General features: G+C 45.1%; 1 protein-coding gene across 1 annotated transcript in view; it reads right to left on the bottom strand.

Annotated features, from left to right (window-relative positions):
• LOC146809771 (C-type lectin domain family 4 member E-like) overlaps positions 1-17,864 on the bottom strand; it is a 130,679-nt gene that overhangs the window by 13,107 nt on the left and 99,708 nt on the right. Inside the window, exon 5 of the mRNA XM_085614383.1 lies at positions 9,765-9,916. Coding sequence (XP_085470509.1) covers positions 9,765-9,916 — 152 coding nt within the window. The remainder of the gene's footprint in view (positions 1-9,764; positions 9,917-17,864) is intronic.

Here is a 17,864-nt window from a genome sequence, read left to right as displayed (position 1 = left end):
CCTGTGGTGTGTCTAGAGCCAGGGCTCACACTGAGAAAGGAGGTTGTTGTGCACTTGCCAAGTGCCCCACAGAACTGGTTTTGGCTGGGTACAGACACTTTCTACCATCAGAAAACAAAGGATTTTGTAGTATAAATATTGGGGCCCAGACCCCAGAACTTTAGATCACATCTGGGAAATCAAGAGGAACCTTTGCCAAGGAGAACAGCCGGATAAGCTGAGCAGGAATCCTGCCTCTGTGCTGTTTGCTGTCTGGGGTTGGCCTGCAGTAGTTGCTTGCTGCCAAGGAAAGGACTTTGCTGTTTGCCTTGTCAACTGCTTGAAGAAAAGATCTCCAAGGGCTTGAAACTGAGCTTGCCTCCTGTTATGAAGTCTCAGGGAGACAAAGACTTCACCACCAGCTCCCCTGAATTTCCTTGCTGGGAATTCCAACCTGCAAAGATGTGCCTGCTGCTGTTTAGGACCCCTGTTTGTCGCAGGGAGCTGGGAAATCGACGCAACACCGAAGAAGCGTGTCGCATCCTCACTGGTTTCCCGATGCATCGCCAAAGAAACCCTCGCAGTGCCTGCCACGGCTCGAGAAAACACCGCCGCCGCACCGATCCCGATGCAAACCTGCTGTGCAGCTACACGCAGACATGCATCGTACCGGATCAACACATCGCGTCGAGGTGCCAAAGACTGTCACGTCGTTTGGGGTCTGCAGTAAGAAACAGACGCATCAACTCCCCACGCAGTAAGGAACTGACGCATCACCTCCCCTGCGCCGCAGTAAGGCAAAGACGCATCACCTCTCCTGAGTGTAAGGAACAGATGCATCACCTTCCCTGCGGCCATTTTGTTTGCTTTGTGTGACACATCTAAGGTACTTTTGAGAAAAGTGTCACATTTACAACTTGCATTGAACTAAACTATTTCTACCATTTGAAAGCCTTATTTGTAATACTGTATTGTGGATTTTTGTTGTTAGGTCTTGTTTAGATAAAGATTACTTATTTTTCTAAACTGGTGTGGTGTCCATTTGTAGTGTTTTCACTGTGTTACTGTGTGTGTTCATAAATGCTTTACACACTGCCTCTGAGATAAGCCTGTCTGCGTGTGCCAAGCTACCAAGGGGGTGAGCAGGGGTTATTTTAGGAGTCTATCCCCCTTACCTTGACTTGAAGCAAGGGTCCCTATTTGGATAAAGGTGCCTACCTCTGCCAATTAGAGACCTCCATTCCTAACAATCACCAGTCAACTCTTCCTGATCCTGGAGGCTTGGTGCTTAGGTTTCTGTTAGCAAGGCTGTCAAGAGATGTGATATTACATTTCCCTTACACAAACAAGCAAATATGTTGTGAAATGGCTTTATCTAAAGTATACACCTTCTTATTACACTGTATTTGAATTTGGCACGCAATATGCTGTATCTCAAATTTCACAAAACTAGAATGGGAACCGCAAACATGATTACAGATATGTATGTTTCTAGCCAAATTATATTTGATATATAATTTTGGTGAGGACTGCATATACCAAATCCTAATTCATACTGAAAAAAACTTTCATTGGACATGGACTTGGAGTTTACAGCAGAAAGCTGTGAGTCTCACTTCACCAAGCAGCTGAATTAAAAAGGGCAAACAGAGCGAATCAGTACTCGTACTGCTTTATGGACGAAATACCTTTTCCCTCTCTTGCAGGGTAGGTTATCCTACACTGATAATGCTGATCTGTGAGTGCAGTCTATGCAGTCTTGAACTGTTGGAGAGACCTGTGTGATCCAGTTCTACAAGAGTAATGTACACCCTTGAGCACAGCCCTCTGGGGATACTGGAGGGGTATCTTTAGTTAACGTACAGGCAGTGAAAAATTGATAACCTGCTATAGTTGTGCTTGCTCTCACTCTGCCTTTTACCTGTAGTTGGATGAACAGCAGCATTTTTATTGCCTGGCTTTATAGCATAACTGTCACCAGACAATTATGTGAGGATCACTTGCGAGGGGCATTGGCTCCGCCCACATGTTGCGAGCTAGGAGTACATGTTTTGATTGAGCAAAAGTTGTGAGCTTTCACAAAAAAGTGCTTACCCGCCACACAAATGTGCTAATTTCGTCGATTTATCCAGCTGCCTAACCTTAAATTTACAGGGGCACACAATGACACTGGGATGCTATTTAAATGTTGTTAGACCTGGCATCCTTGGCATGGTTTTACCCTGTCTTTTTTACTCTGCCTCCTGTATTTTTGCTGTGCGCTGAATTTTGTTTTTGCTGGTCTAATTGCTGTGGGCACTTTGTCGCTGCTGATCAGTGCCAAAGTGCAAGTGCTTAAATTGTGACTATGGATTGGTGTTTCCATGACTGTCTTGTTTGACTTACTACTAAGTCCCTAGTACAGTGCACTGTGTGGGCCCAAGGCCTGTAAATCAAATACTGCTAGTGGGCCTGCAGCACTGATTGTGCCACCCACCCAAGCAGCCTTTCAAAGGGGTCCTGGAAATGCCATTGCTGGGTCTGCGCGCAGTCTCTACTGCCATGTGGACCTGGCAAGTGCACCCACTTGCCAGGCCCTAACCTTATCTTTATTACATGTGAGTCACCCCTAAGGTAGGCACAAGGTACCTTTGTGGGTAGGATGCAGTGTATGTGAAAGGTAGGACATGGACTTATGAGTGTTTTTTCACTATTGAAAGCCTATCTGTCCCGAGTTTATTTATAACATCTTATAAGTATAACTTCCCATTGGGACAAGGTAGAAAGATTGACTTTAGTATGCCAGAACACTCAGAATATACAAATACATCTTTTAATAAAGATGATTTTTATATTGTGTGTTTGAAAATACCACTTTTAAAAAGTGGGTATTTTCTTGCTTAGCTATCCTGTGTGCCTCTGCTGGTTTGTGGATTGACTGTCTGGCTTTAGAGTGACAAGGGCTGGGGATGTGCAGTCACTGTAGACAGCCACTGGGGGGATTGAGGTGTGTCCTGCCTTTCCTGTATGCGTCAGGGCTGGGCTGCATTTAGAGTAGGGGAGGAGATGTCCTTGCACCTGAATGGGCCTGGTCTGCCTTAAACAATGCTGTCTCCACCTCCTGCTGGGAAGCTTGGCCAGAGAGAACATAACTGGTTTTGACTGAGCAGAGAGTCTTTCTGCCACAAGAGAACAAAGAGAAATGGAATATAAATATGGGGCCCAGACCCCAGAACTTTAGATTACTTCTGGACTCAAGAGGAACCTCTGCCAAGAAGAAGAGCTGGGAAAGCTGAGGGAGAAGTATTGCCCCTTTGTTGTGTGCTGTCAGGGGTTGGCCTGCAGTTGCTGTTTCTGCCAAGGAGAGGACCAAGACGTTGCTGTGTGCTGTGTATCCTGCTTGAAAAAGATCTCCAAGGGCTTGGTGTAGAGCTTTCCTCCTGTTCTAAAGTCTCAGGGACGCAAATACTTAATTTCCTCTGTCCTTCTGCATCTGGAACTGCTATTTCAGCTGCCACAGAGGGAAATTGTAACACAGACGCTGGAGAGCGGTACCACGATCTGCAACGAAGCAGTGGACACTACTTGTGAAGCCGATGCCGCACCATAAGACTCTGAGGCCACTTCCTGCACTAGAGCCAAGGGCACCTCTCATGACGCACCGCAGACCCAACCTCATCGATGCCGGTGCTTCATCATCATGGAGCCGATACTGGACGTGGGTGTCTTCCTGAATCCATTGACACAGCACCATTGTAAGGAACCGCCACCTCACCACCACCGCCACGCCATCTCCCCGGCAACAGTAAGGAACCAACGCTTCACCTCCCCAACAACAGTAAGGAACTGATGCTTCAACTCCCCTACATCGCAGTGAGGAACTGAGGCCTCACCTCCCCTGGGGTCGTAAGGAACCAATGCTGCCTGGCGCCAACAAAGCATCACCTTCCTGATGCTGTGCACCGTCTTTGCATTCATTGTTTGCCAAGATACTGTTTTTTGGGGTCCATGTGACCCTGGGCCCGACCCTTCGTACCTCGCCGTCGGTGCCAGACTTTTGGATTTGCTTCTGTCACGATTTTGTAATACCTCCAGGTGGAGTTATTTGTTGCTATAAGCTTGCTTTGAGTGAATAACCTATTTTTGGTGATATCTGAATATATGTATTGTGTATTTTTGTAGTTTTGATCTTGTTTGGTTTAGATAAAGAATACTTATTATTCTAAATGGGTGTGGTGTCCATTTGTAGTGTTTTCACTGTATCGTTGTATGTGTGCACAAATGCTTTACACACTACCTCTGAGATAAGCCTGTCTGCTCGTGCCAAGCTACCAAGGGGATGAGCGGGGGTTGTCTAAGGGCATAACTCCCTTACCCTAACTAGAAGCATGGGTCCCCCTATTTCTAACAAGTGTCTTAGATAATTAGATAATTTATGTTGTTTTCCTCTGTCAACACCACAGATGGGAGGAGAACGGTCTTTAACGTACATGGATTTGTAGGTCTGGCATGACAGTGCAACTATCACCTGATCTTTTAACATACACCAATATTATTCTACATTTCTTTGCTTCCACACAAATACATATACGTATTCACGTGCTATTTACTTGTAATGGTTCACATTACCATAACACATTCCTTTAAAGCCAGGCCTTTTGGGATTGCTAATGCTTGTTTACCTTATGAATCTCAAAATTATAATTAACTTGAAGCAGCAAACACCTTTACAGGATCGGAGCAATGCCTTAATTATGGCACAAAAACAGCCTCTTCATTACTATTGGCACATATATTGATTTTGTGCAGAAAGGAGCAAACCCACTTGTAAACAGGTGAAATTGTTGTTCCATCCTCATATCGCCCTCACCCTAATCCCGCAGCCTGTCCAGTAAACACGTTTCAGTATAGCTGGTAGTGCTTTCCCCAGGCTGTGCAGTAAAGCCTTTCTCGTATAGCATTATGCCTGCTTTTTAGAATCATGAACCTCAGACATTCCCACTGTACGTCAACACTTCCAAGACAAACCACAAGTAAGGTAAATTTAAGGGGAATCATGATTGTTCCTATCAAGGCGGTGTTTAATAGAGGCCTGCTAGAATAGTCAATCGTGTAATAATGAAAATGTCTATATACTATAGGCCTTCACTGTAATAACAGTAAATATACAATTTAACATATGTGGAATGATGGAGGCCTGAGTCTGACTTGCCAGGATTCAAACGTGTTACCTTTAGATTACAGCAGAATTTAGCGGTGATCAAATTGCACCAAGCAAATTGCCTGCCCATCACCTCTGCTTGAGTCCCACCAACCTTTTAGTTCCAGTGGTGTGTCAGAGATTTTCTTATGTCCACTGTAGACAGCCTGCTCGCAGTAGTATATGAAAAACCCGATATTCCCAACTTGATCTGCTACCTTAAATGCTGTTCCATCTATGTGCCAGAGTAATCAAGCACTGACTTGAGTTGCTGCAGCCTAACTCAATTTGTGTCCATCGAAGCCATAACTTAAACTTTATTTGATATATATGTTGATTTCCTGCTATTTGATCTACTTGTTTCGCTGGTCCTATCAATGTTTTTACTGGTCAAGACACATAGCTGCAGGAGAAAGCTGGTTTAACAAGCATTGGAATAGCCAATAGGTCTCGCCTTTGGGACCTTATAAGTGTTTAGCCATGCAACAGTTGATGTTGTTGCACCAATGATATTGTGCTGGACAACTAAACACATAAGATCCCAAGGGCGAGAACTATTGGCTATGCCAATGCTTGTTTGCCTCGTGACAGAGTTTACTGCGACTTCCGGTAGAAAACTTTCGAGTGACCAAGCACCGGGAGGAAGCACATGAGAAACTGTAGGCCTCTTTAGTACTAGCTCTACTCTCAAGGATCAAGTAAACTTGAAAGAAAGGATAATTTCATGCCCATGTGTAAGAAACAGCAGGGGCTTCCTTCCTTCCTGAAAGCTCATTCGCTTAGAAATGCGTCTTCAATTGCGGTGTCTAGCAAGCTTGGCAGAGTTATATCAAAGGCTCTCTAACTACACCATTCCTTGAAACCAAAAAACTGCTAAATGCGGGCAAAAGATTTTAGTAGGAATGCAGTTCAGCTCATGCCACGATGGGGTATGCTGCGCACTCCCGTCAAACTAACAGACAACTCAACTTTACATATTTTGTGGTAAAACAGTGAGCAGTTTGACTTCCTGGATAGGCTGTTTTTCAACACTGTTTCAATGGATTCATGTAAACTAAGGGTATATTACCTAAATACTATTATCAAAAAATCATCTGACATAAATAATGTGCTCTAAATGTCACTTGCAAAAATACGGACCCTGTGGAGTTAATAATACTAAATCTACACACAGTCGGACGCTGTTTTTGCAGAATATATGTAGGGCATTATATTTATGCCAGAGGATATTTTTGACAATATTAGTCGGAAATACTATCAAACTAAGAGAATGACTATGCAAGCGCTCCAGTTACGGGAAAACCAAATATTAAAACACATCTCTTGACTGTTTGGATGAATTATATAATAATTGCGAAACTCAAAAAGTAACAGTCAGGGCAGGTATACGTCTAGTTAGGATTAAGCAGATGTATTGTGCTGAAAATGAACGTTGAACTAACACAAATTCGTCAAAATACCTATTGCAATATTGCCGAGTATGTCAAAATCCACGCAGGAGTAAGCTGGCAGATGTATTGTGCTGAAAATGAACGTTGAACTAACACAAATTCGTCAAAATACCTATTGCAATATTGCCGAGTATGTCAAAATCCACGCAGGAGTAAGCTGGCAAACATTAAATTGTAAGATATGCATTTGAGTAGGGAGGCAGGTTGAGCAATATGACATTCATGACTGTTGCACTGCGATCAACCATACACGTGTATCAGAAACTGCTTCTGCAAAGAGGTAGCCGCTGTTCATTAACATCAAACCTTAAAACAGGAAACGTCTATTTTTGGTTTAATATCTCAGTATGGAGGATGTTCAACATAAAATCATTCTCAGTTGGGATGTGCAAAGTTGGAGAAATTCACTTCAAAATATTTGGGCAAGGTGCATGAAAAAATTTGAGTAGTCTGTGAAGTTAGCAAATAAAACAAGCCTTGGTAAAGTCAGTAGGTGTCTCCTTTCACTGATGATACCCTGCTTTTTGTCTTTGACAAACTTTTGCACTCTGTTCTGCATCAGCAAAAAGAAAGAAAAAAATACGTATTTGAATGTAGAGCAGCACTGGCAAAAAAAAAAAAAAACAAGCCACCGCAGCATGATGGCATATATGTGTCTAAACTTTATTTACCATGCATAGGCAAGTTGGCGAATGCCTATCTTGAAGCAAGCAATACATTTAAATAAGACGTGCAAAAGTGGATTAAAGTAAAATGAGAGGTGCCGTAACAAATTGAAGCTATCAAGCACTCCAAAAAAAGACAAGCAGGAGGTGGGATAAGGGAGGGGGTGGCAAATGGTGATCACTTTCGCGGCCGCTTTGATGTTCTCAGTGGCCGCGCGGCTCACTGAGAACATCAAAGCCGCCGCGAAAGTGATCAGGCAGGCTGCCATATGGTGCACGCGCCCGGCGCACATGCACTGTATTTGGAGGCCTGAAAAGCACTAGTTTGCACTTCCAAATCCCCCATTTACAAAAGCTCTCGCCAGAGCAGCGCTAAAGCGCTGGCTCCGGCGAGACCTAAAAAGTGCCTTCTGCACTTCGAGCTGTCTTTTTGGTGGAACAATACAGTTCCTCCTACAAACAGTGAAAAGCAGGGGAGTCTTAACTGCCTGCTTTCTTGTAGAGGTCTCAATTTCAGCAGATTTAAAAAAATGTTTTTACTGGTCAAGATACATAGCCGCAGGAGAAAGCTGGTTTAAATAGTGCCTTCTGCACTTCGTGCTGTCTTTTTGGTGGAACAATACAGTTCCTCCTACAAACAGTGAAAAGCAGGGGAGCCTTAACTGCCTGCTTTCTGGTAGGAGTCTCAATTTCAGCAGATTTTAAAAAAGGCCTCTTTTTGGTAGAACAATTTTACTAAAATGTTCAGATGACATATCCGCATCGAGGAGGCCATTGCAACATAATAAAAGTATCATGAAAAACAAGTTAAATGTTATGGTAATCGTAATATTGACACAAACTAAACAGGCTTATCAACAAAAATAAACAGCATTTTTATAAACAAAATAATTAAAATATACATGATAAATACATTCTGGCCATTACAAAAAAGGATAGAATGCGACTGACCACGGTTCAGCACATCAATTCCCAGGTAAAGATAAAGAATTAGAAAGTCTGTGCAACTACTTCCGGAGCTCGCCGCTCTTCCACTCCACTGGAAACCAGATAAGCAAAGTTGTATGAAAGGGAAGCTGCACCAGAACAAAGTCAGTATACTCCAAGTATATCCAAAGTCTCTTTATTGTTGTTTGAAGTTAAAAATTGGACATCAGCCAACGCGTTTCGTTCCACAGCTGGAATTTCATCAGGGCTTGACTATTTTAATCCAGGCCCGATCTGCCTGTATACTTGAGCCAATGTACTCTAAGGTCACAAAATTTAAAGACAATTCTCAAACAATAAATATAGTGTGCTTGTAGATTCGGTAGTATAGCGCAACCGTCAAGACTAATAGATTCGTGGTAGTGGCACAAGTCCTCCACATCAGCTGCAACGTAGTAAGGAAATGTGATATATCTCTTAAAATAGTCAAGCCCTGATGAAGTTCCAGCTGTGGACCGAAACGCGTTGGCTGATGTCCAATTTTTAACTTCAAACAACAATAAAGAGACTTTGGCTATACTTGGAGTATACTGACTCTGTTCTGGTGCACCTTCCCTTTCATACAAACATTCTGGCCATTAATACAAATTAAGCTGCAAACGAAATTACATCAAAAAACGAATAGGATGAAAGTGACAAACAGAAAAGCAGAAGTAAAAATAGGATCTAATATAAAAGATCTTACCTATAACGTTTATTTAATTGATAAAATCAAAAGAATGATCAAATACTTCCAGGTGATTTACTGAAGTAATAGAAATAAAGAAGTCTACTATTTTCTTGTTGTCAATACAGTCCAAACATTTAATTTAGTCCAAAAGTTCAAGACAACCCATACATCATTTTGGGAAGGTACGTGAGAAATTAAATTTAAGAACACAATTCAATTTATACAATCAATAAGACCTCATTTCAATCCATATAATTTGTGAGTGTATATTTAAATTTGTAGAAATAATGGTGTGTCCAAGGGAATGCAAATGGTGGGTAGTTGACTAGTCTTGAGAGAAGATTCCAACATCACCTATAGGCCACCCACATGAAATGTAATCTTAAATTGGAACGACCTTTGAACTGCCATTAGCATCTATGCCGTTCAAGATATTACAGGTGAAGCAGTTTCTGCTTCAAGCACATGCCCACAACCCTGTGCAAGTATGTTAAGTTAATCTGCGTGGCATCCGCCTGCTCTCTTCTGAAACTGGAATTGCAGTAAATAAGCAGAGAAGAGGTCCCATCTAAGAATGCTGCATCCTTTAATTATATTTGTAGCTATTTCAGCACAGCGCAAATTTACATCGCAGTTAACGGCGTACGTTTAATGGCAATGAATATTTGTTTTTTCTGTACTGCCATGACATCACTGAATCTTTTGCTGCACTGTGACACGACCAGCCACGACCCTTGCCTAAAGAGCATAATGGTGATAAACAAGTCTTCACAAACTGTGCATTGGCTTTAAAATATATGCCACATTTCGTCTTCAGTTAAGTGTTTCTTTACCTCTTCATCTCTGTTTTTAATTACTGCAAGCTGAGAATCCATACGTCTGCAGTTATCTCTGCTGTCTGTCCAGTTGAGTGAGTCAGTGGAAAAGAAATAACAATTTCCAGAGTGGTAGATCCAGTTACTGGGACAGGAAGTGCTGGACGATGCTGTCAATACAGAAAATAATAACATGTTAACGGGCATAACACGTTAATTGAACTCATTAAAAAAATCCAAAGCACTATTCATTTATTTCTGCATAACACCTATGCATTTAAATTTTAACTAATCTCTGTTTCATTTATCTCAGAAGGATTAAATTTAGCAGAGAATTGAATCAATGTCTGAGATTCTATGACCATATAACACCATTATCAAGCCAATCAATCAATCAGGGGTTTATAAAGCGCGCTACTCACCCGTGAGGGTCTCAAGGCCTTGAAAGGTTGGCGATCAAAGAGCAATCACAGTTGCATAGTACTAAAGATGCTGCATGGTGGCGCCCCAGGCTACTTCTCTATAGGTCTTCCAGCTCTACCATCTGGCACATCATGTGAACCTACTGCTCATCTGCAAGAGGGACTCCCTCATTTATACTTAACCACAAGTGAGGTCTTTCATCTCTTATAGTTCCCTCATGCTGAGTTAAGGAGTCCGCATGAGCGCACAATGGTTTTCTGTAATATTTCTAGAAAATTGCAGTCCTTTTGAAGAATGCGCATTACTTGAGGTTTTCAGATAAAAACATTGGCGCACTTTGTTGACAGATAATCACCACAACATGTGCCGTGCGCAAGCAAGTTTGTTTGTGGTTGATGCACAGAAGGAGGAAGCATAGCCTTGCTCCCTCATTTCGGATCAAGCTTGTTTGTGTGTATGGTGAGGCACAGGGCCGTCAATCTGTTGTAATGCTAATACACTACCAATGACAACCCTGTTAAAAATATATTGACCTCCACCCTGAACCCAGCAATAAAAACAATTTGACAACCTTTAGTGACCAGGTTCCACCGACAGTGCCAGTGACAGGCCTCGGGCCCTGCGATATGCCTGGAGCCTGAACTTCACAGAGCCATCCCAGGTAAGGTGGGAAGGAGACTACCCCTTCCCCCATGTACAGTTCATGTAGGTGATAACTTTAGGGCACAGGAAGCACTATCACATCCAAAAACAAATGTAGCCATTGCAGCAGCGTCGACCCCTCCGCAATGGCCGAGGAGCACCGCCCCACTGGCTCAGCCAGTAGCCGAAAATTAAACAATCTTGTTTTATTTTTTGGCTGCTGGCTGAGACAGATTGTTTGAGGATGGGCGGGTCGGGCCAGGCCAGGCAATGGCAGGGTGGCAGAGTGATGTGCATTGCTATCTGTGCATGTCTGTTTGTCTGGCCGGCCTAAGACATGCGCAGTTAGGTTTCTCCAACCTGGCTGTATTGCACAACCAGGATGGAGAAACAGCACAGACTCATCAAAGCAGCCCACTCGGGCCAATCCCATGAGAGCAGCAGCACAGGGATTAGATGGGGAGTCTGCTGCTCTCCCAGTGTCTTCTGGGACCAGGAAGCAGAGGATCACCGAGGCGTGAGGCAGCAGAAGCAGCATGAAGTAAGTTTTGTTTATTTCCCCCCCCCCAGCGCTCCCACCCCTGTGCGCTCCCTCCTCCCTTGTGCGCTCCCTCCTCCTCTGTGCGCTCCCTCCTCCCCTGTGCGCTCCCTCCTCCCCGTGTGCTCCCTCCAGCTGTCCACCACTGTCAATATGTATTGGCCGCCACTGCACTGCAGCCACCATGCACTGCTCAGTGTTTCTTCCAGCTCTAAGCATACGGATTGAAAATTTGCAACCAAGGTTTTCCCTTACATTCTCCATCGTTTATCCACCAAAGAACGCAGTATAAATGAGGGTGTGAGTCTTCATTTCGAGTTCAGGTTGAGTTCTCAATGATACACGTCTAATGCCACAGCCGGTGATAAGGGCCTCAGCCTAGCCCTTAACCTTCGGCTCTCTTTGGTTCCTGAGAGCAGATGAAGTTGCCTGACACCCTCCCACCCCAAGGGAAACAATCCTGCAAATCCTTAGTTGATGGAAAGTGCAGCTTTGGATACATCAATGTTCATCTCCATTAACTGAGGATGGCAAATTTTCCAGACAAAAAAATACAGTTGCCTCTGTTCTCCTTTCAGTGTGATAATCAGTGCAATATTTCATTTGTTTTCATGGTCGAGCCTGCATGCGCTGGCACTTCTGTCTCGTTTGCGAGACACTGTTGTTTACAAAAAGGGCTTGGGGTCCTCCCATTGCTTGCCATTTGTTGGCTGCAGCATCCCTCTCTTTTGCAGTCAGACTTGAATAAGGTCACTAGGATATTCACTGCATCAATAAATCCCTTGTGACAAGTTCAAGTTCCACTCCATATTCACAGTCTAGTTCTCAATTTTGCTCCTGTGCAAAACAAAATAAGAGAACATATAGGAGTGATTTCCGTGCACCTGAGCTCATAGATAGGAGCTCTGTCGCTGCCATTGTCCCCAATTTACCACATTCCAATCTTCCCCACCCTATTCTACTCCAATCTATCCCACCCTACCCCACTCCAACCTACCCCAATCTATCTCACTCCAGTCTACCACAATATACCCAACTCCAATTTACCCCCATCTACCCCACATCAGTCTACTCCACTCTAATCTACTCCACTAAAATCTGCCCCAATGTACCTCACTCAAAGCTACCTCAATCAACCCACCTCCACTCTACCCCAATCTACTCAACTCCAATCTACTCCACTGTACCCACACCACTGAACCCCAACCAGCCCCACCCCACTCTACCCTTCTTCCCCACTGTACCCCACTCCACCCCACCCCAATCTACACCCCTTTACTCTACCCAAATCTAACCCACTCCATTCCACCCCAGTCTACCCACTCCACTCAAGATTACCCCACACCATCCCAATCTACTCCACTTGTCTATCCCACTATACTCTATTATAACCCACTCTGCCCCTCTCCCCCATCTTCAGTCTTCACCAATCTATCCCAATCCACCAATAGTTCAATCTATCCCATTCCACAGTACCCCAATCTAGCTCATGCCCCTGCAATAGGTCCCGCTCTACCCCAACATACCCCACCCCAATCTACCCCACTCCATTCTACCCCAGTTTACCCCACTCCACTACCTCTCCACTCTATCCCAATCAACCCCACTCCACTCTACCCCTATCCACCCCACTCCACTCTACCCCAATCTACACCACTCCACTCTACCCCAATCTACCCCACTCCACCCCAATCTATCCAAATCTACCCCATCTAAATTACCCTGATCTACCCCACCTCAATCTACCCCACTCCACCCCACTCTACTCTATCCCAAACTATCCTATACCATTCTACCCCAATCTACTCCACTCACCCTCAAGCTACCCCACTTGGTTTAACCCCAATCTACCACACTACTCTACAATCTACCCCACTCTACCCCAATCTACCCCATTCCAATCTACCTCACCCCATTCTTCCCAGCTTTATCCTTACTCTATCCCACTTTACCACACTCCCCTCTACCTCAACCTACCCTACTCCATGACAGTCTACCCCACTCTACCCAACCCCAAACTACCCCACTCTACCTCCACTCTACCACACTCCACTCAACCCAATTTACCCCACTCCAATCTACTCCACTACAACCCCCTACAATCTAGCCTAATTTACCTCACTCTGATTTACTCAACTTTACCTCACTCCAATCTACCCCTTTCTACCTCATTCCACTCTACCCCAATCTACCCCATTCCTTCCGACCCCACTCAACCCTCCCCCATTCTACCCCTCCACTGTATGGTAAACTACCCCACTCCTCTCTACCCCAATCTACTCCCATCCAATCTACCCCACGCCAATCTACTCAATCTAACCCACTCCAAACTACCAAACTCCACTCAACTAAAATCTACCCCATTCCACTCTACCCCAATCTACCCCACCCCTATTTACCCTACTCTACTGTACCCACACCATTCTACCCCAATCCACCACAATCCAATTTGGTGGTGCCTCTTGCCATGTGGATGCTCCCCCCTGTGTGCAAGCACACCAGTACCTGCACGGTATGGACTGCAGCAGTCCATGCCGTGCAGGTACTGCCTTTGATGTTTCCATTGTGGAGTCTAGTTAAAAGGCACTGCCCTGGGAATGCCAAAGACCCACCCGCCAGAGAGAAGAAAACTCCTGAACTGGCGGCAGTTCGTACATGGGTTTGGTGGTGTGGGAGCAGGTGGTCCCACTCCCGTTCCGCAATGAGATCTGAGTTAAATCCATCGTTCTTTTGCTCACCATGCCACCGCAGATTAGATCCAGCCATATGCAAATCAGTCTTGACCCTGTGCCTCATGGGAACAGTCCAGCCCGAACTGCCAAGCCAGGACCTCCCTGCATATGTCTGTGTTCTAAACTGGAATGGCATGAGGAGCAAAAAAACAATGGATTTAGGCCCAGATCTCTGTACTGGGGTGAATGTTTGACATTGTGCAGCATTCTGTCAATTAATTGTCCAGTTCGGGCTGGACTGTTCCCATGAGACACAGAGACAAGACTGATTTGCAAATGACTGGGCCTAAACTGGGGTGGCATGTTGAGCAAAAGAGCAATGGATTTAACCCACATCTCTTGACTGGGGGTGAATATTTGATTTGTTCTGCATTCCCTCCATCATCTGTGTGTCTTTTGCTTTCTTGCCCTAAGTGTGCCGGGTTTGCCCAGATGTGGGTCCTGGGCTCACTGTGTCACTGGATTCAAGCTAGCCTGGCTGATGAGGGTTGATGACTCAAAACCGGTCCCAGGATGTTTGTTTCTGGTCCAGGAAGGACCTGGCTTGGCAGTTCGGGCTGGACTGTTCCCATGAAGCAAAGGGTCAAGGCTGCCTTGCATATGGCTGGGCGTAAACTGGGGTGGCATGGTAGACAAAAGAACAATGGATTTAACCCAGATCTCTTGATTTAGGGTGAATGCTAGATTTGTTCTGCATTCCGTCCATCATCTGTGTGTCTTTTGCTTTCTTGCCCTAAGTGCGCTGGGTATGCCCAGACGTGGGTTCCAGGCTCACTTTGCCTGGCTGATGAGGGGTGATGGCCCGAAACCGGTCCCAGCATGCTTGTTTATGGTCCAGGGAGGACCTGGCTTAGCAGTTCAGGCTGGACTGTTCCTATGAGGCACAGGGTCAAGACTGATTTGCATATGGCTGAGTCCAAACTGGAGGGGCATGGAGAGCAAAATAACTATGCATTTAACCCAGATCTCTTGACACGGGGTGAATGTTTGATTTGTTCCGCATTCCATCCCTTGTCTGTGTGTCTTTTGCTTTCCCTCCCACCTATGGTGGTCATATCAGACAGGTGTCAGACGGACCATCACCATCTTTCACCAGAGGGCCATAACCAAGAACCCTGGCTTGTGGATGTTCTGCCCCTGATATTCATCAGCTGAACTGCCTTTCCCGAAGACGCTGCTGTGGGCCTGAGCAGGAACCACGGGGCAAGCAAATGTTTGGATCGAAGGTGTGTAGAGTGATTGCCCCATCCTGAGGGACTCAAGGCACTCAGGAGACTTTTTTCCACTTCATAGACATATCCAACTATCATCTAGAAGAGACACAGTGAACCTGCATCCTGAGCCCAGCTGACACCATTTATCACTTCTAGCATAATGGTAAAAGAGACAAATGGACCTCCTCCCTCCCAGGGGAAGATAGATAAATTTGAAAGGCCTTTCAATCATGCAGTCCCGTCACTTTCACTGGTAGGGTTTGGATGGCAGGGAAGTGGAGTGTGATGCCTGAGAAATGAGGTCCTCTTTCAAGTAATCCACAATACTATATTGTTTCTGGAGAACAAAACTGAGGAAATGGTTATTGACATCTAACTGCTGCAATAAAATTTACAAAATTTGGTGGGTTGTGTTACTGAGGCAGAGTGGAGACAGTCATCTGCGGCTTCCCACCCAAGGTTGCATGACTGCAGAAATCTGCCATGATCCTAGAACACAAAGTAATATGAATGAAGGCTGATTGATGCTCATCAACATCAGAATCATGGGGGTTTAGGAGGTTGTGGAGGGTCCTAATTCCACATAATTGGTATTGAATTGGCTGCAGTCCTTGGTCCATGCAGAAGGCTTCTCCTGCAGCTTTGTGGTTGAGAGGGTTCTTCACTCTTGGGCCCAATGACTCCCCTAGCAGCCAAACCCACAGCTATCATAGTGCATCTCCTGCCTATGCTGATGGGGATGCAATACTCAGAACTGCCATGGATAAGGGAACTGTCTATCATGAATCATCTAATGGCCTTCCCTGATTATGACCTTAAAGTCCAGAAACAGTGGAAAAAGTACGCCGATGTTAAACACAAAATATATGCCATGCAACTGAAGTTCATGTTGCTATTCCCCACCAATGGTACCCACCAAGGAAAACCTCACTCCTTTGAAACATCATATGACTCTTAGGGGTGACTGGAGATGCGGTGCCAACCCCAAACTCTTGCCTGGGCCTTGAATTATAAGCTGAGAATGAACAGTCCCTCAAATGCAGCTAACATCCGAAAGTACAGCAGCCTAGGTGCTGGAAGAGAACAAGCAGACATACATCTGGGGAGCAGCAGGGTGTATCTGTAGTGGATGAAGATTCAGACATCAGGGGAGCAGCAGGGTGTATCTGCAGTGGATGAAGATTCATCTGAAGCATCTCACCTACAACCATGATGAAGCCGGGGTTGTGCCTAAATGCGGCCAGAGATGTCAGTCTAACCTGCTTTCCCCACTCAGATGTGACAAGGTACTTAACCTGCTAATGCCTATCGTAAAGGGGCTTGTGAACAACTCATCCCTTCTGTGGCAGAGATCCACATCAGCCTAGCATTTACAGTTTGGTCCATATTGTATTTGTTTGACTTGTTTTTATATTGTTCAATAAGTGAAGTAACACATGCTTCAATGGTAGAAGTGCGGGGAAGGGTATGTTTGAGGGTTGGAGAACTTGCCTTTGTTCTGTACGTCCTGTTCTGATCACACGGCTAGAACTTGCGGTCCTTTCAAACATCGCATACTCAAAGCTAGACCAAAAACCCTATTCTCAGACCCCTACTTCTGCACCAACAAAGGTACTCTGGTTAATTACCTTATCTTCTATACCAGAAAACGGGATTGCTGGCGAACTGTGCTCTACTTCATGCTTCGAATACCAGGATCTAAGAAAACCTCACATGGTCTCAAACTAACAACGTCTCCCTCGTCCACCCTCAAAGCCACCACCACTATCACCCTCTACAATAATGGTTTCATCCTAATCCAAGCCTCTAATATCAACCCAGTTAAGAAGGCCAATATTTACCCCACTCTCAGAAAAGCGATTTACGGCAACTCCACTGACCCCTACTCAACCACCACGTCTCAGCTGGGTTTAACCAGCACTCCCCCCTTAACAGTTGTGAGTACCCCACTCTCCCTAAACCCCATACCTCCTCTTGCTGATCCCAGAGCCACCTTGTCCCCAGTCGGATTATGTCAACCCACTAGAACACCCTATCAGCTGGATTGGCGGTTCTATGGGCTCAATCTCCTCTCTGACTGTCAGTCCGATACAGGATGACTTTCGAGTTGAGAGGTTCCCTCAAGCCCTACAGTCTTCTCGATTAACAGACTATGGGCCATATTATCAAGGAACGGCGATAACATTATCGCCGCTTTAGTGCAGGAAACTGCCGCTAAAGCGGGGATAATGGGCTTTATAATATGCCCTTGTGAATTCCCATAGAAGCCCAGGTTCACAACAGAACCTGGGCTTCTATGGGAATTCACAAGGGCATATTAGCAAGCCCATTATCGCCACTTTAGCGGCAGTTTCCTGCAGTAAAGTGGAGATAATGTAATCGCCATTCCTTGATAATACGGCCCAATGTCCCTTCCCTCATCCCTATAAGATTGCCATATGCTAGACTGGAGTCTGGGCAACGATCCTCCCCACAGGCCTCAACAGGCTTACACTGAGGCCCCCCGTCGCTATTCCCTCACACCCTCCACCCCTCGCCCAACACTCAGTCTTGGCTGCACACCTTGATG

Source organism: Triturus cristatus, chromosome 7 (genome assembly GCF_964204655.1).
Source record: "Triturus cristatus chromosome 7, aTriCri1.1, whole genome shotgun sequence".
NCBI lineage: Eukaryota > Metazoa > Chordata > Amphibia > Caudata > Salamandridae > Triturus > Triturus cristatus.
Note: the sequence above shows the minus strand (reverse complement) of the source record. Positions and strands in the feature narration are given on the sequence as shown.